This window comes from Microtus oregoni, unplaced genomic scaffold (assembly GCF_018167655.1).
Source record: "Microtus oregoni isolate MIOR12 unplaced genomic scaffold, Mior012 000596F_ref0000408, whole genome shotgun sequence".
Classification (NCBI taxonomy): Eukaryota; Metazoa; Chordata; class Mammalia; order Rodentia; family Cricetidae; genus Microtus; species Microtus oregoni.
Window position 1 is genome coordinate 1 of NW_024545079.1, and position 23,066 is coordinate 23,066.

The following is a 23,066-nucleotide window of genomic DNA, read 5'->3' on the forward strand; positions in this document are numbered from 1 at the left end:
GGTCTAAGAGGAAATCTCGAAGGATGAACATTTTGTAACCCCTTGGGTAGCCTGGTAGGAAACTGAATTCTATCCGGCTAGTCTTATGTTCGTTTATTTCTCCCTTGGCGTTTAGGATCCAAAACTTGAACTGTGCCATAATGGGACTCTTTGGAGAGCTGAGCAACTCTATGTTAACTGACAGGTAATCTGAGCTTTCTTCATTGACCCCCTTAGGGTGAACTCTCAAACACCATTTGTTATCGTCTCCTGTTGAGAAAGTTGGGCTTCTAATACTGTCCCCTCGTTTCCTCCAGAGTAAAACGGAAGTTGCGGATGGTCTACTTGCAGGAGAAATTCTGCATGTTCAACAGTTCATAGTCCCAGCTCTGGTCTATGGTGTCCTGTGACATTTCTCCTGGAGGCAGTTTGCAGGTTAAACTGGATCCAAAATTAAAAAACTAGGATTTGTCTTCTCTTGGCTCAGTCCAGGAGGTTAGACGAGCCGATTGCTCTTTAATCGATGCTGGAAATGGGATGAAGAATTCTCTAATGCCAGTGAGGAAATGGTCTTACTGCAAGGTGAGGGCAAGCAGGCAATCTGTGTTTATTTTTAAAAATAAAATGGAAAGAACTGGCAAAGAACAAGCCCTGGGATAGAGAAGTCGCTGTCAGTCAGTCAACAGACAACAAGGACACAGCCAAGGGTAGGTGCCTAGTCCAAAGGGCAGAACTGACCGCGAGTTGCTGGTCTGTGTCTAGCAAGACAAGCATTAGAGCTGGATGTCGGGCTGTCCTGGACCACCACCACCACAGCACCGCACAGCCTCGGAGAAGCTACATGTCCTCCACACTCCACTTGTAGGCAAGCTCCTCCCCAGCCTTCTTGCTGGCGAGCCAGGCAAAGCGCTTCTGTTCGAAGCCATTGGATCTGTCCACTCCATCCCAGTGGTAGCCAGGCCAGATACTGAATCTATTGGGAGGAGGTGCAGGACTATTACAGCGAGGCCTCGCTTTCTTGTGCTTGTTCTCCTCAGCCTTATTCTTCTTAATGAAGTCGGCCATCGGGTCCCCCACTCTTTCTTGTTCTCTCAGCATCTGATCCAGATCTTCATCATCGACACAGCGGGCCAGAGGCTTCTGCATCTCCTTCATGGCATCCTCTACATTCTGCTGCTGTTACCGGCTCTGAGCAAGCCCTTTGCCCCACTGGGCATAGAGCTCATCTCTGTCTGAGTCCTTCTCTGCTTTTCTCCTCTGCTCCAGGCGTTCCAGCTTCAAATTCCTCTTCTGACCAGACTTGTCTCGAAATACAGTTTCAGTGAATTCAAACTGAGCTCCAAGGGCTGTGTTGTCTCGGTCCTGTTTTTGGCGTTCCTGCTGCTCCCGCTGGACATCGGGCACCAGCCCAGATTTTGCTCAGGAATACATGCGTGCAGTCTTCCTCCCGGGATGGGGACTCCTTCGAGGAGGAGAGAGATCCGAATCAGAAGATTTGGTCCTCTGTCTTCTCCGGGGTGGAGAGAGGTCAGAGTCAGAGCTCCGGCGCCTCTGTCTCTTCCGTGGCAGTGACAGATCTGAGGCAGAATCCTGGTGTCCTGGAGTTTGTGTTTGCCATGGAGGACAAAGATCTGAATCAGAGGCTTTTTGACAGACACCTGAGGAGCAAGCTGCCATTTCCGCTGAGAAAGGTCATCAGAGTCCTGCCCACACTTGCTGACCTTGGAGAGTGACAAGTGAGAGGGTCCCAGCCCCCTCTGAAGTACAGTCTTGCTGGAGGGTGCAGCTTTACTACTCTTAGTTCTGGGCAGCTCCAAATCCGGGGAGTAATGACGGGCCCTCCTGAAAGGAGATGGATCTGGGGAGTCATGACGGGCCCTCCTGGGAGGAGATGGATCTGGGGAGTCATGACGGGCCCTCCTGAGAGGAGATGGATCTGGGGAGTCATGACGGGCCCTCCTGAGAGGAGATCGATCTGGGGTGTCATGACGGGCCCTCCTGAGAGGCTGTGGGTCTGAAGTGTCAAAAGTCCTCCTATGTGTGGCTGTGTCAGGAGAGTGGTTATGGACCCTTCTGGGGGGAGAGACACCCGAGGAACCAGGATAGCCTCTCCTAGGGGATACACCTGAAGGCTTCCTGAGGAGAGAAGCATGTGAGTCATGGCAGAGCCTTTTAGGAGGAGAGGTGTCGGAGTCATGACGGAATCTCCTTGGGGGAAAGGGATCTGGGGTATAATGATGGGCCATCCTGGGAGGAGATGGATCTGGGGTGTCACGACAAGCCCTCCTGGAAGGAATTGGATCGGGGGTGTCATGACGGGACCTCCTGGGAGGAGATGGATCTGGGGTGTCATGACGGGACCTCCTAGGAGAAGCTGGATCTCGTTCATCATGATGGAAATATCCATCTCCACTGTGGTCTCCCAGGAGCTTCCATTTGCCACTGGAATAGAAGGCCGCCATCTGCTTTACCTCTTCTGGACGCTCATCCACAAACTCAGCCACCACAGGCAAATCTCCATCCTCTTCTTCCTCCTTTTCCGGCTTAGCAGTAGAGATAACTGCCCAGCCCACATCATCATCAATAATCCGCAATCCATTGCCAGTGGTGCCTCCGGGCTTTGGTCCTTTTTTGTACCTCTTCCGAAGGGACTCTTCCTTCCTGGCAGGCCATGTGCCCCAGACAAGTAACGCTTCAGATATTCAGCTTTGGAGAGTGGTGGAGCTGCCACCATGACAGTAATGAGGGAGAGGCTGACCTACAATTTTTTTTTTATAACCTGCATTTATTTCAAAAGAAACAAATTTTAAGTAATGCTAATTTAACCAATAGAGAAAAAGCTTCTATCAAAATATACAATTTCCATTGCAGACTAGAAGGCTAATATAAAAAAATAGTTGTAAGCCAAAAAATTGGCTTGTATGGATGGGAGGAAATGCCCCTTTGAAGCACACAGCATCAAACGAGGTCTTATAAAAGACTGCTCTGTGGTCTTCTTCATTTGCAAGTTCTTGATGAATTCATAAAGCTTGGGTTTCAGTCTGTAGATCAAGCTATATCCATGCTTCTTAAACCAAGTTTGCAGAAAAGGAGGAATCAAATGATTCAGAATCTCAGGTGGGCTTTATGCTTGACCATGTATCTATCCAATGTTTCCCAGAAACGTAAGAAAACTGGTCGATCCAAATGACGCTTATAATAGCTGAGTTCTAATACTGTTACATCCCATTTTTGAACATTTGGATCTAGACGAACTTCATCATACTTGAGGTGGAAGGCTTTAATTTTAGCAAATATGTCAACTGGTGATCCATTGGGTAGAAGCCATGGCCAACCTTTGAACTGCCAAGCAGGACCTTGAACAAAAACAGCTACAACCCGATCCCAGTCTTGAGGCATAAGTTTCAGGGGCTGGTCTACTACTCTATAAGGTGCTGTGACACTAATTGCTGTGCCCCCTGGTTGCATCTGATCTTTTCTTCTCTGTATTAGTGTTTCATTTTCTCGTTGACAACCTTGTTTCTTCTTTTCATCTGATGGGACAAACTTTAGATCCTGTAGAAGGTCTTTTGCATTAAGCATAGTTATTAAAGAAGTGGTAGCTGCAGGGATAATAATAATGGGCGTTCGTGATCCTTTCTTCTGATTTGGGGGCGGTCTTGCTTGAGAAACTGGTCTAGGTACAGGCCGGGCTGCAGGAGTTTGAGTCTTACGGGCAGATGCACCTTCCGTTACAGATTTCAGTGTCATGCCATGGTATGTGCCCATAGTATCAATCTTAAAGCCTTCCATTTCTTCTTTGCCTTTGAATCTCTCCTGGTCATATCTGTTGTAGGCCACTGGGATAGACTGCTTTGTACGCAAAGTAGGATCCACAGGGGCTGTATTTGGAGCAGGCCGCTGTTCAGGGGCACGCCCTTCTTCTCTGTCTTTTACAGATTGAAGAATTGCAAAAATGTCCTTGGAAAAAGTTTTTCCTGTGCTTTGTAAGATAGTTGCTCTTGTTCTCCACACTCTCTCTCTGCTGACAATATCTCTGGTCACATCTACCTCAGCAGCCACAAAACTCCTCTGTTTAAGGGCAGTTATATCACCATCTAGATCAGTCTTGATAGTAGATCTTTTCTTAGCCATAATTTTGGCTTTGATTGAAGCAATTTTTTCCACTGACATGGCTTCAGACAAAGACCTAATTTGTTCAGTCTGTACAATCCCTTCTTTATGGCCTTCCAAACGAGCTGCCAATCTCTCTTTATCAAGACGCACACACTCTTCATCCTCAATTCGTGGTTTCTTTGCTTCTGCTAAAACTTCATCTGCAGCTCTTTTGACTTGAGTGCACCGCTGAAGACCTATTTCCAAGGGTGCACTCCTATCGATGCTGGCTGATGTTGATGCTTCCCCATTGAGATATCCAAGTAGATCTTTTCTGTCAGGTCTTCTAACCACAGGAATATTTTCAGTAGCTGCACATCGGACATAAGCAGGATGAGAAAGGTGTACATTATTAAGTAGAAATAAGATAGACTCCAATGTGTAGTATTCTCTGGGTTGGCCTTTCGTTCCAGTCCCCCAAACGACATAGTTGGTCTTCACGTTCTTGGGCCAGGAGAAGAACTCCCCGAAGATGACTTCGTCTCCCTTGACCACGATCTCCTTCTTCTGGATGTTGTACTGTCGCAGGACACTGAGCACGTCCGCCATCTTTGCCGCCTTCGCTGCCGCTGCGGGCCCAGGGCACCACCTTTACTGCCGGGCACCACTGCCGCTTCTCCCCTTTGCTTCGCCCTCTGCCTCAGCCGCCGCTGCTGCCGCGAACCAACAGCCGCCACACTAACAGCCGCCCTCGTCTATGACAGCAGCACGGGCAGAAGCCACCGACCTACAAATTTTTAAAAGTTCAATATAGTGCAATGCAAATAATACAAAACCTTGTCTCAAAAAGAATAAATTGAATTTTAAAATAAAATCATTATTTACGATGAGACTCTCATGTCTCAGGTTTCTTTGGTATTTGACAAATACTTTTTCTGAGTATTTTACTTTCTTACACTCTTAAATATTGTTTTGCTTTTTATATTTTGAGTCAGGGCCTGGTCCGTGAAGACCAGGATGCCCTCCAATTCACAGAGATATGCCTGTCTTGGCCTACTAAATATTGGGATTAAAGATGTTCACCCCTCAAGCCCTGGCTTAAAACTTTTCTAAATGAAAAATTTCAGTCTTTTCCTTAAGTCTGTTGCTAACATAAGAGTTATTTGGCATGTGTAAGCCAAGAAAACACAAAGCCGTCTGGCGAATAAACAGCAAACCAATATGCAAGCAAAGCCTGCAGATTCACAGACTTTCTGCTGTTCCACTCAAAAGAATATGTCTATCCTACACTAACGTCGCAAAAGCACTATGGGAACTTTTAAAAGAGTTTTATTATACAAGTCATGGGTTTAAAGCAGAAAAGAATGTATAGGAAACATATTTACTTTATATAAGAAAAAAGAAAGGCTGGAGGTGGTGGCACACACCTTTAATCCCAGCACTCAGGAGGCAGAGGCAGGCAGATCTCTGTGAATTTGATGCCTGCCTGGGCAACAAAGTGAGTTCTAGGATAGCTAGGACTGTTACACAAAGAAATACTGTCTCAAAAACCAAACAAAAAAAAGAAATAAAGGTTTTGGGTGTTCTCTGTTTGTTTTTGAAGATGACTCAATTTCAGAGAAACTGAGAAGCCTGCTGCAACCATACAGGCTGGGCTGCTAAGGATCAGGAGGTGTAGAGAATCTGGAGTAAGTCTCAATAAGCTGTAGCACAATGAACAAAAACACAGACACAGATATTGGGGTTCAACATGACGACCAGAAAAGCAAAGCAGCTACCCACTACCACATACCTCTCCTTCAGTCCGAGTATGGTGGCGATCCTGCCTCCAGGAATCCTCAGAATGAGACTGGCTCAGAGCTGTCTCCTCCTGTCTTATATTCCTCTCTAGGGCGGGGAAAAGGGCGTGTACCACTCCCGCCCAGTTTCTATGACCAACTAGTGTGGCTACTTGGATTAAAGGTGTGTGATGCCACTGTCTGGTCGGTGAGGCTGACCAGGATGTTTGTTTTACACTCTGATCTATAGGCAAGCTTTGTTTCCTAAAATATAAATGAAATATCATTACACTAAGCATTCTGACAGTGTGACTGCCTAGATCTAGTGCCGACCAGGGCACCACACGCTCCTCTGCGATATCAATACTGCCTCAGACCAACATCTGAACCCATTCTACTCACCGTAACAGGGGAAATCATTGCTTTCCAAGTTCACGTGAACATGGAGTCAAATGTGTATCTATAAATGTCAGAAATCAGAGGCAGAGGTCACAGGAAGCAGTTAGGTGAGAAGGAAATGTCCAGAAGAATGGATCTCATGTGGGTGAAGACACGTAGAAAACACACCAGGGAGAGCCAAGCCACTTTATTTTAAATTACCTGAGGAGCAGGAATGGCTGGACAGGGAGATGCCTCGGGAAAGAGGGTACATAGCAGAGGGGATGAGAAGACTGCCTCGGATGGACAGTTCATTTAGCTCATCCTTCTTACAAGTCCTTATAGGTCACACCGCAAGACCTTGGGGCCCTTTAGGAACAGATCCTCTCGCCCAAGGCTGTGGGCATGGAACTGAGAGCTCTTGGTTCCTGGATAGAAAGGGTGTTCTGAATTTCTAAGAGGAAGTAAAATGACAAACCAAGCATTAGCGAGACTGTGATGTGCATAAAACCAGGCCCTGGACATCCTGGAAAGGACGCGAAGGCCTGGTTTGTATATGCCCATGAACAGGTGCTTCTCACTGAGCACCTGTTTCTGTCCCCAACTGCAATGAGTGATGTAATGGGGAATGTAGTGGAACCTGTCCTGGAACTAGCTATTTTAGACCAGGCTGGCCTTGAACTCACAGAGATCCTCCTGCCTCTGCCCCCCTCTTGAGTGCTGGTTTCAAAGGCATGCACCACCATCGTCTGGCCCCGCTTACTGTGTTCTTAAATCTTTGTGTTTCCTGGCTGTCGATGGAAAATCCAAAGGCCAAGTAATCCAAGGTCAGGGCTCAAGGAAGCTTTTCCTTATTCCTTAGAATGTTTCTGAGTAGGTGCTCAAGATGAGGACAGGACAGTGCGGTGGGGGTAAAGGCACTGTGTGCCACACCAGCATACCAACCTGAGTTTGATATCTCGGACCCATGTAAAGGAGAGAGAGCAAAATCCATGAAACTGGCCTCTGAGTCCCACAGGTACATTCCTATATACACAGTAATAATTTCTGTCAACTTAACAGTAAACTATTGTCACCTGGGATAGGAAACCACAACTGTGAGATTGCCTAAATCAGATGGGCCTTGCTCTGTTGTGGGAGCTGCAGGGCGGCAATTCGCCACCCACCTCCCACCACTGGCTAGCTTTACCTGAAATAACAACACACAAACTGTATTCTTTTAAACACTGCCTTAAACACTGGCTCTCCCTGGTGTGTTTTCTACGTGTCTTCACCCACATGAGATCGAATCTGCTGGACATTTCCTTCTCACCGAACTGCTTCCTGTGACCTCTGCCTCTGATTTCTGACATTTATAGATACACGTTTGGCTCCACATTCAGGTGAACTTGGAAAGAAATGATTTCCCCTGTTACAGTGAGTAAATGGATTCAGATGTTGGTCTAGGCAGTATTGATGAGATCAAAGAGGAGCATGTGGTACCCTGCTGGGCAGTAGATCTAGGCGGTCACACTGTCAGACTGCTTAGTGTAATGATATTTCATTTATATTTTAGTAAATAAAGCTTGCCTAAATCTCAGAGTGTAAAACAATCCCCCTGGTAGCCTCAATGACTAGACAGTGGCATCACACACCTTTAATCCAAGTAGCCAGACTAGTTTGACATAGAAACCAATCGGTAGTGGCGCACGCCCTTAATCCCCGCTCTAGAGAGGAATATAAGAAAGGAGGGAGACAGCGCTCAGCCAGTCTCATTCTGAGGATTCCTGGAGGCAGGATCTCCATACTGGAACTGACAGAGAGGTAAGTGCTAGTGGCTGGCCGCGTTGCCTTTCTGGTCGTCATGTTGAACCCCAATATCTGTGTCTGTGTTTTTGTTAATTGTGCTACAGCTTATTGAGACTTACTCCAGATTCTCTTCACCTCCTCATCCTTAGCAGCCCAGACTGTATTGTTGCAGCAGGCTTCTCATTTTCTCTCAAGTTGAGTCATCTTCAAAAACAAACAGAGACAACCCAAAGCATTTCTTTTTCTCTTAGACTGTTTTGTTTTTATTTTTTTATTTTTGAGACAGTGTTTCTCTGTGTGACAGCCCTAGCTGTCCTAGAACTCGTTTTGTTGCCCAGGCAGGCACCAAATTCACAGAGATCCCCCTGACTCTGCCTCCTGAGTGCTGGAATTAAGGGTGTGCACCTCCATCCAGTCTTTTTTGGTCTTAAATAAAGTAAATATGTTTCCTATACATTCTTTTCTACTTTCAACCTATGACTTGTGTAATTTAAACTGTTTTAAAAATTCCCATAGTGCCGGACGGTGGTGGCGGATGCCTTTAATCCCAGCCCTCGGGAGGCAGAGGCAGGCTGATCTCTGTGAGCTTGAGACCAGCCTGGTCTACAAGAGCTAGTTCCAGGAGAGGCTCCAAAACCCCAGAGAAACCCTGTCCCAAAAAACCAAAAAAATAAAATAATATAAGTTCCCATAGTGCTTTTTCGATGGTAGTGTAGGATAGAAATATTCTTTGGACCTAAATCTGGAGTGGAACAGCAGAATAGTCTGAGAAACTGTAGGTTAGGTTTGCGTATTGGTTTGCTGTTTATTTGCCAGACGGCTCTGTGTTTTCTTGGCTTACACATGCCAAATAACTCTTATGTTAGCAACAGACTTGAGAAAAGACTGAAATTTTTCATTTAAAAAAGTTTTAAGCCGGGGCTTTAGAGGTAAACATCTTTAATCCCAATATTTAGGAGGCCAAGACAGGCATATCTCTGTGAGTTGGAGGGCATCCTGGTCTACGTGGACCAGGAGACCCTGTCCCAAAAAATAAAAAGCACAACAAAATTTAGAGTGTAAGAAAATACAATATTCAGAAAAGTATTTGTCCAATACCAAAGAAACCTGAAACCTGAGAGTCTCATCATAAATAATGATTTTATTTTAAAATTAAATTTATTCTTTTTGAGACAGTGTCTTGTATTATTTACATGGCACTGTATTGAACTTTTAAAAATTTGTAGGTCAGCCCTCTGTCGCTCACGCTCATCATCTCTCGGTGGACTTGGAATCCTGGCCGCCACGGCCACGATGGCGACGTCGGGCTCCACGCGGAAGCGGCTGCTCAAAGAGGAGGACATGACCAAAGTGGAGTTCGAGAGCAGCGAGGAGGTGGACGTGACCCCCACGTTCGACACCATGGGCCTGCGGGAGGACCTACTGCGCGGCCTCTACGCCTACGGCTTTGAGAAGCCTTCAGCAATCTAGCAGCGCGCTATGAAGCAGATAATTAAGGGGAGAGATGTCATAGCACAGTCTCAGTCTGGCACCGGCAAGACGGCCACCTTCAGCATTTCAGTCCTCCAGTGCTTGGATATCCAGGTTCGAGAAACCCAGGCTTTGATCTTGGCTCCAACAAGAGAGTTAGCTGTACAGATTCAGAAGGGTTTGCTGGCTCTGGGGGACTACATGAACGTACAGTGCCACGCCTGCATTGGGGGCACCAATGTTGGGGAGGACATCCGGAAGCTGGACTATGGGCAACATGTTGTGGCAGGCACCCCGGGACGTGTCTTTGATATGATTCGCCGTAGAAGTTTAAGGACACGGGCTATCAAGATGTTGGTTTTGGATGAGGCTGATGAAATGCTGAACAGAGGTTTCAAGGAGCAGATCTACGATGTGTACAGGCACCTGCCGCCAGCCACACAGGTGGTTCTCATCAGTGCCACATTGCCTCACGAGATCCTGGAGATGACCAACAAGTTTATGACCGACCCCATCCGCATCTTGGTGAAGCGTGATGAATTGACTCTGGAAGGCATCAAGCAGTTCTTCGTGGCGGTGGAAAGAGAGGAGTGGAAATTTGACACCCTGTGTGACCTCTACGACACGCTGACCGTCACCCAGGCTGTCATCTTCTGCAACACCAAGAAGAAGGTTGACTGGCTGACAGAGAAGATGAGAGAAGCCAACTTCACTGTGTCATCCATGCACGGGGACATGCCCCAGAAGGAGCGCGAGTCCATTGTGAAGGAGTTCTGCTCTGGTGCCAGCCGTGTGCTCATTTCTACAGATGTCTGGGCTCGCGGCCTGGATGTCCCTCAGGTGTCCCTCGTCATTAACTACGACCTGCCCAACAACAGAGAACTGTACATTCACAGAATCGGGAGATCAGGGCGATACGGCCGCAAAGGTGTGGCCATCAATTTTGTGAAGAATGATGACATCCGCATCCTCAGGGACATAGAACAGTACTACTCCACCCAGATAGACGAGATGCCCATGAATGTGGCTGACCTGATCTGAAGCTGGTGCTCGTGCATCAAGGGCCTGGATATGGCGCCTATCATGAACTCGTCCTCTGAACGGGAACCCTCTATTAAATGGGGTTTAAATGAACTGTCTTCTCACAGCCCCTCAGGAAGACGCTTGGGCGCTGCCATCTTTTCTATCCCACATGTAAATAATCCAATGCTTTGAGCCTTTTACATTAAACATGGAAATTTTCCCATGAAAATAAAATTGTAGGTCAGCCTCTCCCCTGTTGCTTCCATGGTGGCAGCTCAACTTCTCTCCAAGGGTGGATGTCTGTAGCGTTACTTGTCTGGAGCAGATACCGGCAAAAAAAGACCAAAGACACAAGGCACTGATGGCAATGGATTGCAGATTGTTGAATATGATGTGGGCTGGGCAGACATGAAGGAGTACTGTGTACTGGTTTGCTCCTTATGGCTTACCCAACCTCCTTTCTTATAAAACCCAGGACGACCAGCCCATCGATGGAGCCACCCACAATGGGCTGGACCCACACCTATGATTAACTAGTTAAGAAAATGCCTTACAGCTGGATCTTATGGAGGTTTCTTCTCCGTTAATCTTCCCTCCTTTCAGATAACTGTGGTTTGTCTATCAGGTTGATATACGACTAGCCAGTACACACAATTAGCCAGTTATTGGGGCACATGTTCATAATCCCAGCACTAAAGAGGCTAAGAAAAATGTGGGCCATGTATTCAAGGTTAGCCTGAGCTACGTAGCAAGCGTGTCACAAACAGACAAACAAAACAAGGCCTCCCTCAGTTAGGCAGGCATGGGCCATGTGAGATATGTCTTCAAAATTAATAACATAAAGAAGAGCCAGGTGTGTTTTGCATGCATGCTAGTAATCTAAACTCTTAGGAGGTAGAGGCAGGAGGGTCAGAATTTCAAGGCCGGTTCCAGAGCATGTTTGATGCTAGTCAGTAGTACAGGAGAACGTGTCTTAAAGGGGGTTAAGGAGAAAATATACACACTATAATCTATATTTAACATAGTAATAAGCCTTGTGGTCTTCAAAGAGTTCAAGTTCAAATCCTTGCTCCCTACCTTGTAGTTATATGAACCAAAATATATTTAACCTTGTTACATCTCCAGTCCTCATAGTAAAGTAGAAACACAATCAGTGGCTAAGTTCCATTAAACATTCCATTCTTGTCACAACAATTGCCTATTTTCTATAGTGTTTATAGTGAATGTCTAGAATCTTGAGTCAGAAAGACACTGTGATGCTTAATTTTAATTGCCAAACTCAAATGGGTAATAAAATGCCCAGAGCACCAGGGGAGCACACTTTTGGGTGTGTGTAAATATTCCAGAGTGGATTAACTGGGGGGTAGGAACACTGACTGGCCCTGAATATAGGTGGCACTGACATGTGAACGAGCATCCACGCGTTTCTGCCACTGTGGAACCACTGGGCACCAAGCCTTCCTGTGATGGTGGACAGTGTCTCCTCGAGCCTCAAGCCAAAATAACCCTTCTTCCTTCAAGAGGCTTTAGTCAGGCACTTAATGAGAGCGTCTGGAAAGGAAATAATACAGGGATGGGAAAGTAGGAGCACTGTCGTAATAAACTTGACCACACGCCTTCTGGACTGGTGTGTGCGAGGGGTGCTGAAGAGCCTGGAGCTATAGGGTGAGAGAAGCCCTAGCCCTCTCTCTCTCACTCTCTCTCACAGAGATCCACCTGTCTTTGCCTCCAACGTGCTGGAATTAAAGGCATGCACCACTGCCCAGTGTAGCGAGCTTCATGGTGTCACACCTGATGGAGTTGTATAATCAACTCCTGAGATGGTTAAGGCCTGACCTATGCTATGATCACACAATGATTATCAGCTGCCTGCATATGCGTGAACCTATGGGCAGTGTTCTCCTGGCAGTTCGGGCTTGGCAGACCATGCCTTCTTAAGGGCTGGGAGAGGGTTTGCCCAAGGAGAGAGAAGAAAGGGAGAGGAAAAAGAGAGAGAGGAGAGAGAGGAAAGAGAGGGGGAGAGAGAGAATTGTAAAAGGTCTTGGAATAAACTGCAGTGAGAAGAGCTCCAGTGGTCGCGTCTTCCTTGCTGGACCAGGGTGGCCACGACAGCCTGGCGATCTCTTTCTTCTTCTTTCTTCCTCTCTTTTTCTCTTCCACTCTCTTAGTCTCTCTCGTTCTATCTCTTCTCTCTCTCTTGTTTTTCTCTTTCTCTTTCCCTCCTTTACTCTCCAACACTCTCTCCTTTTCTTGTTTTTCTCTCTTGTTCTTTCTCTTTTGCTCTCCCACGCTCTCTCTCTCCTTCTTGCTGTCCTTCCCTCTCCTGTCCTCTCTCTCGCCCTATTTCTTTCTTTCTTTTTTTTTTTTTTTGAAACAGCCCTTACTCTCCTGGAACTCACAGTGTAGAATAAGCTGACCTTGAAATCAGAGCTCCACCTGCCTCTGCCTTCCAAGAGCTGGATTCTAGGTATGCTCCATCATTGCCCAGCCCCAGCCTGGGTTTCTTAATGAGACACCTTTCCTTCAAAAAAGGAAGGAAAGTCCTGTGAGCAAAGATATGTTATTTTTTGAAAATAAAAATAAGAAATTGCGGGGCTGGAGAGGCTCAGTGGTTACGAGCACTCTCTGCTCTTCCAGAGGTCCTGAGTTCAATTCCCAGCAACCATATGGTGGCTCCAAACCATCTGTAACGAGATCTGGCGCCCTCTTCTGGTGTGTGGGTATAAATGGAGGCAGAAAGTTGTATACATAATAAATAAATTTAAAAAAAAATAAGAAATTGTCAGTTTATTATGCTATGATAGTAACAAGACTCCCTCAAACCAAGCAAGTTGGAATTTGAAATCCCTTATCTCTCCCTGTGTAGCTGAGAGTGTAAAATCAGACCTGTTGAGCTACAACAAGGAAATTTGAGAGAGATGTAGTGGCACACACTGTAATCCCTGCATCTGTGAGGTAGGGGCTGGAGAATAAAGATTTCACGGTCATATGGGCCACACAGCAGAGTTAAGGACTCAACAAATCGAAACATGAAAGTAATTATACTTTCTGTGCTTGAGTGGAACATCTAGGGTCTGTCAACCCAGGAACTCTCTGGTGTTAACATAGTGGGTAAGGTCACTTCCTGCCAAGCCTGATGATCTGAATTCACCCTTAGGTGCCACATGGTGAAAGGACGGAACTGACTGATCCGGGTGCTGTGGCACATGCCCGTAAATAAGTTAATAAATATATGGCTATAAAAATGAGGACGGACTTTTGGTCACACTGCATGTGTACTTTGTTACTATCCAGGCTGGCATCATCTCTTGTGCACTCAATAAACTTTTAGTCCTAAAATAAGGTTGTTGGCAACCCCTTACAGTATTTGAAATAAGTTTTAAATGGCAGATTGCTCAAGTTAGCTAACTCAGCAGGCAGTTACATCTAAGTGAGAAAATAATAGTAAAGTTCCTCGTGCTTAAAAAGAACTGTTTCCATTTCCTCTCTGACGGTTCAGCAGTTAAATGAACTTATTTTACAGAGGACCCAGGTTCAGTTCCCAGCACACGTGACAGCTTACAGCCATACAGCCACTGTTATGCCCAAGTTTATTATCCCCAAGAGGAAACCGGATTCTGACAGATTCTGATGTAAAGCAAAAGAGGGTTTTTTAATATTCAAACTTGAGTTTGAACTATACCTCTACCACACCAATGCAGTGGGTGAGGGAAGTGTAGCCTGAACCCGGGAAGGGGGGAACTTTTAAAGGGGAAATGCCATAGTAAGGGGCATTCATGTCCTGTCATCCTGGGATTGGGTAAGGAGGGCATAGGGCAAGGTAGTCTCTGAAACCATTGGTCAGTTTTGGGGCACGAAAACCCTAAAAAAGCCCCATAAATAACTGACAAGGTATCTTCAAGGGTAGGCTGCCTCTTAGGAACATCTGAACCCCGTTAAAGTTTATGGCCCTGCTCCCTAGCTCCTTAATTGGCTATTTTCAGGGTATCCATCCAAATTGCGCTATCGCAGCACATATCTGAGCTGAGATCCCCCCTCATTATGTGGCTTAAGATGATGCCCCCTCTTTAAAATGGAGTCTGCAAAGTCAGGTCCTCACACCACCATTAACTCCAGTTCAGGGGATCCAAAGCCCTGTTCTAGACTTCACAGACAACAGATGTGCAAGTAGCGCACAGACATACATCCAAGTGAAACACTCAAACACGTAAAGAAAACATCCTGAAGCAAGACAGTTCCATTTTTCCTCCTGTTGAGGACTGCTTGCTTTTGGAATAAATAAGAATCACTGTGGAGCCTGTTAAAATCTCCAGGCCTCCTCCAAAGAGATTCTGATGCTCCAGGTCAAGTAGAAGATGAGAACTATGGATCTTTCTACTTCCCATGTAGAGTGGATCTATGTAACATGTACGTCCCTCTTACTGTCTACGTTGTTGTCTAAGTTCTCTGGGATTGTGGTTTGTAGACTGGCTTTCTTTGCTTTATATTTAATAACCACCCATGAGTAGTACATGTGATAATTGTCTTTCTGTATCTGGGTTACCTCACTCAAAATAATGTTTTCTAGTTCCATCCATTTTCCTGCAAACTCAAGCTGTCATTATTATTTTTTTCTGTTGTGTAGTACTCCATTGCGTAAATGTATCACTTTTTTTTTTAATCCATTCTTTGGTTGAGGGGCATTTAGGTTTTTTCCAGGTTTTGGCTATGACAAACAAAGCTGCTATAAATATCCTTGTGGCACGATTGGGCATCCTTTGGATATATACCCAAAAGTGGTATTACTGGTTCTTGAGGAAGGTTGTTGCCTAATTTTCTAAGAAATCGCCACACTGACATCCAAAACGGTTGTACCAGCTGGCATTCCCACCAGCATTCAGAAGTGTTCCCTTTTCCCCACAATCTCTCCAGCATAAGTTGTCATCAGTGTTTTTGATCTTGGCCATTCTTACAAATGTAAGATGGAATCTCAGAGTTGTTTTGATTTGCATTTCTCTGATGACTAAGGATGTTGAACTAAGGTGGGGGCAGACACTGCAGTACCACAGTGCACATGTGGAGGTCAGAAGAATCTGGGCCTCAGTCCTCTCACTTTGCCACGTGTGTCCCTGAAATCAAACCCTGTTTCTGGGCTTGACCACAAGTGCCTTTACCTCTGAAGCAGCTCACCTGCCCAGTAAAAGCTATTTATTAACCAAGTGTGACATGGAGCCCACAAACTGAGGGAGAGTATTTTGTCTGTTATTGAATAAAAATCAGCTATGGAGTCACAGAGGAAAACAAAGCCTGATATCTCAGGGTTAGAAAAGGGTAGACAGTCACAAATTCCAGGTCACCATGGTCTATACAGTGAATTACTGCCATCCAGGACTACACCTGTCTCAGACACAAATAAACAAAAATCTCCTGAGTAAATTTTGAGCATGGGGACCTTGGGGGAGGATTGAAGGCAGGAGGGGAGAGACAGGGAGGGGTAGAGAGAGAAATGTAGAGCTCAACAAATATCAATAAAAAATTATTAAAAATAAATAATAAAAAGGAGGAATTTATTTTTCTTTATGTGTAAGTGAACATACATGTTTGTGAGAATATGGAAGCCAAACAGTGTTCTTTGAGTGTTGTTTACCTTCAGTTTTTTTTCTCTCTCTCTTTGTTTTGTTTGTTTGTTTTCATTTTTCAAGAAGGGGTTTCTCTTGTAACAACCCTAGCTGTCCTGGAACTAGCTGGAACCCACAGATCAACCTGTCTCTGTCTCCAGAGTGCTGGGATTAATGACCTTGTGGTATCACTGCCTGGCCTGTTTGTTTGTTGTAAAGAATTTATATTAAAATAAATTTAAAAAAAGCATTTATGTGGATGAATGTTTTTCCTGCATATGCACTATGTTTGATCCCTTGGAACTTGGGTTATGGACTGCTGTGAGCCACGCTGGGTGCTGGGAATTGAACCTGTATAGATTACAAGAGCAATAAGTGCTATTGAGCCATTTCTTCAGTCCCTTACTCTTTGAGGCAGAATCTCTTAATGATCTGGAACTTGACATGTGGGTGTGACTAGCTAGCTCTCAGGATCTGCTTCTCCAGGGCAGGTTTTATAAACAAGGTCTCTCAGGCCTGACTTCTTTTTTAATATAGGTTAAAGTTATGTTTTCCCTTGAAATATGGCTTTTAATGGAGAATCCCAGCAGTAGGGAGGTAAAGGCAAGATTACCGTCTTTGCAATGTATAGCAAGTTCAAGGCCATTCTGACCCTGTCTCACAAAACCAAACCATGTTAATACACATCTTAGGCCTTCATGTAACAGTCCTGACTCCCATCATGCAAACAGGATCCCCTTATTCTGTTCCAGAAGTTTTCAGAACTGCAAACAGAAGTCATGATGACTATGAGGTCCACCCCAACCGGTGCCCTAAGATTCTAGCCCAGAATGCAGCCCATGTGGCCGGGGCTGCTTACTACTACCAATGACAAGATGTGGATGCTGACCTGTGGGGGACCAAGGTTAGAGAATGAATACATGTGAATGAATGAGTGGGGACTGAGAGAAAATTAGTAAAAGCCCCTTCACGTATCCCTGTGAGGTTCCACATTACATCACCTTCCTTTCCTGACATTGATACATAACCCAGAACAAAGAATCTGGGGTCCTGACAAATAGGCCTCCTGCTTTCTGGTTTACCTGAGGACATCACAGTCCAAAAGCTTGGGCACTTTTAATATTTTAAAACTCTCTCTTGGTGAGTGGGCGGGGCTTGAGCTTCACGGAGATTCTGGGAAGGTGAAATGGAGGGGAGTGTGTCTAACGTAATGGTCTGCAACCTGGCCTACACCGGGAAACTGGATGAGTTGAAGGAGAGCATTTTGGCCGATCAATCTCTAGCTACTAGAACCGATCAGGACAGCAGAACAGCATTGCACTGGGCATGCTCAGCCGGTCATACAGAAATTGTTGAATTCTTGCTGGAACTTGGTGTGCCGGTGAATGATAAAGATGACGCAGGCTGGTCTCCTCTGCATATTGCTGCTTCTGCTGGCCGGGATGAGATTGTAAAGGCCCTGCTGGTGAAAGGTGCTCAAGTGAATGCGGTCAACCAACATGGCTGCACTCCTCTCCATTATGCAGCCTCAAAAAATAGGCATGAGATTGCTGCCATGTTACTGGAAGGTGGAGCTGATCCAGATGCTAAGGACCATTATGAGGCTACAGCAATGCACCGGGCAGCAGCCAAGGGTAACTTGAAGACGGTTCATATTCTTCTGTTCTACAAAGCAGCCACAAACATCCAAGACACTGAGGGTAACACTCCTCTACACTTAGCCTGTGATGAGGAGAGACTGGAAGAAGCAAAATTACTGGTGACCCAAGGAGCAAGTATTTACATTGAGAATAAAGAAAAAAAGACACCCGTGCAAATGGCCAAGGGTGGCCTGGGCTTACTACTCAAGAGAATTGTAGAAAGTTAAGCAGCTTGGATTTATTCTTTATATGTTTTGTTGTCCTCTCTGTCCTGGAAACTGTTGTATTGTGCACAAGGCATCTTGAACTAACAAACATGTTTTCTCACCTCCATAATCTTAGAACATGTTGTATTGCTCCTGCTGAAGAACCTGTTCCAAGCTTACCACCCACTTTTAAGGCATCGGAAAACTGTTGGGATTGTTCTATTGATGTCATTTATTGTTCTCCATTAAATCTTGATGAATTTGGAAAAAATAAATAAATAAATAAATAAATAAAACTCTCTCTTGCAGCCGGGTGGTGGTGACACACTCCTTTAATCCTAGCACTCAGAAGGCAGAGGCAGGCAGATTTCTTTGAGTTTGAGGCCAGCCTGTTATACAAGGGCTACTTACAGGACAGGCACCAAAGCTACAGAGAGAGCTTGTCTCCTAACAAAACAAAGCAAAACAAAAAAATCTCTCTGGAGAAATGGTTTAGCAGTTAAGAGCACTGACTGCTGCTCTTCCAGAGGTTCTGAGTTCAATTCCCAGCAACTGTATGGTGGCTCACAACCATCCTTAATGAGATCTGGTGCCCTCTTCTGGCATGCAGGAATACATGGAAGCGGAACACTGTATACATTAAAAAAAAAAATAAATCCGGCAATTGGTGGCACACGCCTTTAATCCCAGCACTAGGGAGACAGATGCAGGGAGATCTCTGTGATTTTGAGGCCAGCCTGGTAGACAAAGTGAGTTCCAGGACAGGCTCCAAACTACAGAGAAACCCTATCTCAAAAAAAAAAAATAACTAAATACATAAATCTTAATTTTTTTTTTTTTTTTTACTGTGTTCTGCATGCCCTTATGGAGACCAAAGGACAACTGCTAGAGTCAGGTCTCCCCTTCCACCATGTGGGCTGTGGGGATGAACTGAGGTTGTCAGGCTTGGCTGCAAACACCTTCCCTCACTGAGTCACCTCACCTCTACCTGCTCTTTTTTTTGTTTTTGAGACAAGGTCTCTACACTTGAGGCTGTCTTAGAACTCACTGTGTAGGCTGGCCTTGAACTCCCTGAGATATTTGCCCTAGTAGTACTGTGATTTAAAGCACAGGCAGCCAAGCCAGACAGGATCTGTTTTGTTTGTTTGTTTTGGGGAGAGGATTTATCTGTGTGATAAATAACCTGACTATTCTGGAAGTGTGTAGACCAGGTTGACCTCAAACTCACAAAAAACTCCAGCCTTTGCCTCCCGAGAGCTGGGCATATGCAACCACTGCCCAGCTTGCCTGCTTTGTTATTAAAACTTTGTGTTCCCTGGCTGTCTCTGGAAAATCCAGGGCGGGGTAATGCAAGTCAGGTCTCAAGAGAGCCCTTCCTGATTCCTTAGAATGTTTCTGAGTAGGTGGTGAAGAGAAGACAGGACAGTGAGGTGGGGGTAAAGGCACTGTGGGCCACAGCAGCATACCAACCTGAGTATGACCCCTGGGACCTGGATTTTCCAGAGGCCGTGAAGAAACACAAAATTTTAAGAACAAGGCAGGCAAACTGGGCTGTGGTTGCATAAGACCAGCACTTGAAAGGCAAAGGCTGGAGTTTTTTGTGAGTTTGAAGTCCACTTGGTTGACACAGTTCCAGAACAGGCAGATTTTTTAAGACCCCCCCCCCCCCCAAATTAAACAGATCAGGCCAGGATTAGTTGCAGGCGCCTTTAATTCCCCTATTCAGGGGGCAGAGGCAGGTACTGTCTCAATCAGTTCAAGTAGAGCCTCCACAGTTAGTTCTAAGGTTAAGGCCTTTTGTTGCTCTTGCAGAAGAGTAGCATTCATCACCCACAAGGTTGCTGCTCACCCTCTGCTGGCCTCTGTAGGTACTGCTTGCACATAAAAATAAAGGAAAAAAAGCTTCAATAATGGTAGCTGGACTTAGTATCAAAATGGCCTCTGTAACTCTGCTTTTCTTTTCCCTTCTCTTCAGTACATAGCAGGTGTGTGCATATACCCCCATTTGGGCTGGTTTGCTATCAGAGGGGTAATGTTGCTGCCAGGGATTGAAGTGCCTAAATTGCCATCTAGAAAGCCCCCTGATTGTGTTCCTACAAGAGCTGGCCACATCACTCTGCTTGAAGGCTTCAATTTCCATTGGTGTGACTGGACCTACAGTGATGCCGTGACTCCTGCAGAACGGTACTCAGAAGAACAGAAGATCTACTTTTCCACCCCACATGCACAACATTTGGCCCTATTAGGCTTAGCCCAGCCCTTGGAACACCCTAGCACTACATCTGTACGATCCAGTTCCATGCTTACCAAGCCTCAGAATTCCAGCAGAGCACGAAGCTGGCTTAGCCCCAGTGTCTCATCATCTCTCTCCCTGGGCCATTGATACCTTTCCCTTGTGGAATCCCACTTTGCTAGATTTATTTGGGGTATAATTTGGGTTTTGAAAAAGCACTTTTTTTAGTTTTTCAAAACAAGATTTTTCTGTGTGGCTATGGCTGTCCTGGAACTCACTCTGTAGACCAGGCTAGCCTCTAATTCGGTGATCTGCCTGCTTCTGCCCTCTGAGTGTTGGGATGAAAGATGTGTGAAAGAAACACATTTATTTTGATATTTCCCGAAGCTTGTCAAAGAGAGTCAAGACTCAATTTACATTGGTCAAGACAAACGCATTCAACACAGACTCAAAATCAACAGTTGCCTTCAAATATTGGACTCATGCCATTTATATTTTTGTGTAGTACTGCAAGATACTATTTGGAGGTGTGGTTCTCAATCTTCCTAATGCAGTTCCTTATGTTGTGGTAACCCCCAACAATAAAATCACGTTCATTGTTATTGAAATAAGTGATTTTGTTTTGAATCATAATGTAAATGTTTTCCCAATGGTCTTAGGCTATTCCCTGTGAAGACTCCTCCAACTCCTAAAGGGGTTTTGACCCATAAGTAGAGAATTGCGATTTAGAGGATCCTAGGGGTATACATACACCCTTTAAATGGTACCACCACATAGGGCTAAGCCAAGAAATTATGTAAATAAATGACTTTGAAACTGTAGGACCTATAGTAGTGATGTTACTACTAAAGGCTTAAAGAATCTTACCATCAAGCCTGCCATCCGTCCTCATGGAAGGAGAGAACTGACTCCTGGAAGCTGTACTCTGACACCATATACACTGATGTACCCCTCTCCCCATGAACATGTGATTTAAGAGAAAGAAAAGAGAAATGGTCAAGGTGTGGAGAGTTCGCTCAATGGTAAGAATCTCTTCCAGAGGTCCTGAGTTCAATTCCCAGCCACCATATTGTGGCTCACAACCCTCTGTAATGATATCTGGTGCCCTCTTCTGGCCTGCATGTCTATCTGTAGGCAGAACACTGCATATAGAATAAATAAAATCCTAAAAATAAAATTAAAAATTAATGGTCAGGCCTATCAGATCTTTACTCCCAGAACTCTGAGATAAGTGCAAGATTAAAGCTAACCTAGGCTGCAAGGCAAGACTGCATTTGTGTGTAGGCCAGAAGCATGTCTTATTCTTCTTGAGGCTGGAATTTAGAGGCATTTGGGAGCCATGTGCTGTGTGTTGAGACAATGTGAAGGCGTAAGTCACAAACAATGCCACACCAGGTTGGAATTATGATTAATAGGGTGGTATTTATTTAAAGGGGAAAAAACTTACAGATCACCGTCCCAGACAACAGCCCTCTGCACAACCAGGAAGGGAGTCTAGTCGCAGGCAGAACAGGAAGTGAAGAGAGAGAGGAGAGGGAAGTGGCTGCATTTTTAAATGGAGTGAGACCACGCCCCAATGGGCTGATATCTCAGCGGCTGTAGGCTGGAGGAGCGGGAGGACCTCCCGCAACACCTCCCCCTTTTGTTTAAATAAGAGAGTTCTAAACCTACTATGAAATTATATACAATAAGTACAAATATCCTATTCTAACTAGCTTAGGTCTTATGTAATAAATAACTTGGCCAAGTCATGAGAGAAAGTAACTACATTTATATAGTCTTCAACCCCATCGAAGATCTGAGAAGGGAAATAATGTTACCTGGGTAATTAGGAAGTTCAGTAAAACAACTTCCAAAACATGCAACAAATCACAGAGACAACTAGCTACCTGGGCAATCACCCAAAGTCACGTTAGCAGCATTGAAGCAACCAACATTGGCTAAGGCCTAACATAACTGACATACCATTTTCAAAGGCAAGCAACTTTTCAAAACTATCTTACCCTGTCTTGGCAGGATATGACAGTCCTGTTTTATCCATTGATGCATGCTCTGTATCTCTGTCAGTGGTTGAGGTATGGGCATTTCTTTGCCCAAAGGCCAGTTCTGCCAAATAGAAAGGCTCCAAGTGGAGTGTCTTTGGTGCTCAACATTCTCTCGGGAAGAGAGCAGTGTTGCCAGGAGCAATTGTGTCTCACTACCACAAAACTCTGAGTTAGATTAAAGGCCATTTTCTACAGCTCTTTGAAGAAGTTGAAGATTATCTATCTATACTGAGTATAATCTCTATATATCTAAAGAACCTGATTAGTCTAATTATAAATGACAAACTTAGATGACCATTAATCTATATAATTCTCAATATCTATCTAACTTAAAGACTAAGAACATAAACGACTGTAAAACAAATGAGGACAATGACCTCCAAATATAAACAATGTACAAATATACATTGCAGTAGGTAAATATATATCAATACACAAATATTATATAAGTATCTTAATCAGAGGTAGAAATGTACACTGCAATATGGTAAATATATACAATATATGTCAATACATAAAAAATGTTTTAAACAGAGGTAGAAACATGCATGCATATGATAGTCAATATAATTTAACTTTCTATCAATATACAAGAATCTACACCAATATATTTGTCTAAAAACAGTAACTCACAATTACAAATCTATTATCCCATCATCCCTCTTTTTTTTCAAAATGATCCCTGAGCTTATAAAATTCCTCCCACAACCCTCAATCGTATACTAATTATAATCAACCCCTAAATGATGTCCCTAAACCCAAGGGCAAACTTTACTGGGAGAGGGGACGTCGTCCTCTAGAATTACTTCCAGCTGTCATGGGGGCGATATTCTT

At 44.8% G+C, this 23,066-nt stretch overlaps 2 protein-coding genes and 3 pseudogenes across 2 annotated transcripts; 3 read left to right on the forward strand and 2 right to left on the reverse strand.

The window, feature by feature from the left end:
- Positions 1–682: 682 nt before the first annotated feature.
- LOC121445777 lies at positions 683–2,713 on the reverse strand (annotated as a pseudogene).
- Positions 2,714–3,084: 371 nt separating this feature from the next.
- Positions 3,085–4,683, reverse strand: LOC121445783 (parafibromin-like). Its single transcript, XM_041647918.1, has one exon. The coding sequence runs from the start codon at positions 4,681–4,683 to the stop codon at positions 3,085–3,087; it is 1,599 nt and encodes a 532-aa protein (XP_041503852.1).
- Positions 4,684–9,299: 4,616 nt separating this feature from the next.
- LOC121445782 lies at positions 9,300–10,529 on the forward strand (annotated as a pseudogene).
- Positions 10,530–13,540: 3,011 nt separating this feature from the next.
- LOC121445780 lies at positions 13,541–20,337 on the forward strand (annotated as a pseudogene).
- Positions 17,282–18,211, forward strand: LOC121445781 (26S proteasome non-ATPase regulatory subunit 10-like). Its single transcript, XM_041647917.1, has one exon. It carries the CDS (start codon positions 17,295–17,297, stop codon positions 17,973–17,975), a length of 681 nt encoding a protein of 226 aa, XP_041503851.1. The 5' UTR covers positions 17,282–17,294; the 3' UTR covers positions 17,976–18,211.
- Positions 20,338–23,066: the final 2,729 nt, after the last annotated feature.

Excerpts from the sequence above, each read along its gene's own strand:
- LOC121445781 (XM_041647917.1), top strand. The coding sequence starts at position 17,295 with ATGGAGGGGAGTGTGTCTAACGTAATGGTCTGCAACCTGGCCTACACC.
- LOC121445783 (XM_041647918.1), bottom strand. The coding sequence starts at position 4,683 with ATGGCGGACGTGCTCAGTGTCCTGCGACAGTACAACATCCAGAAGAAG.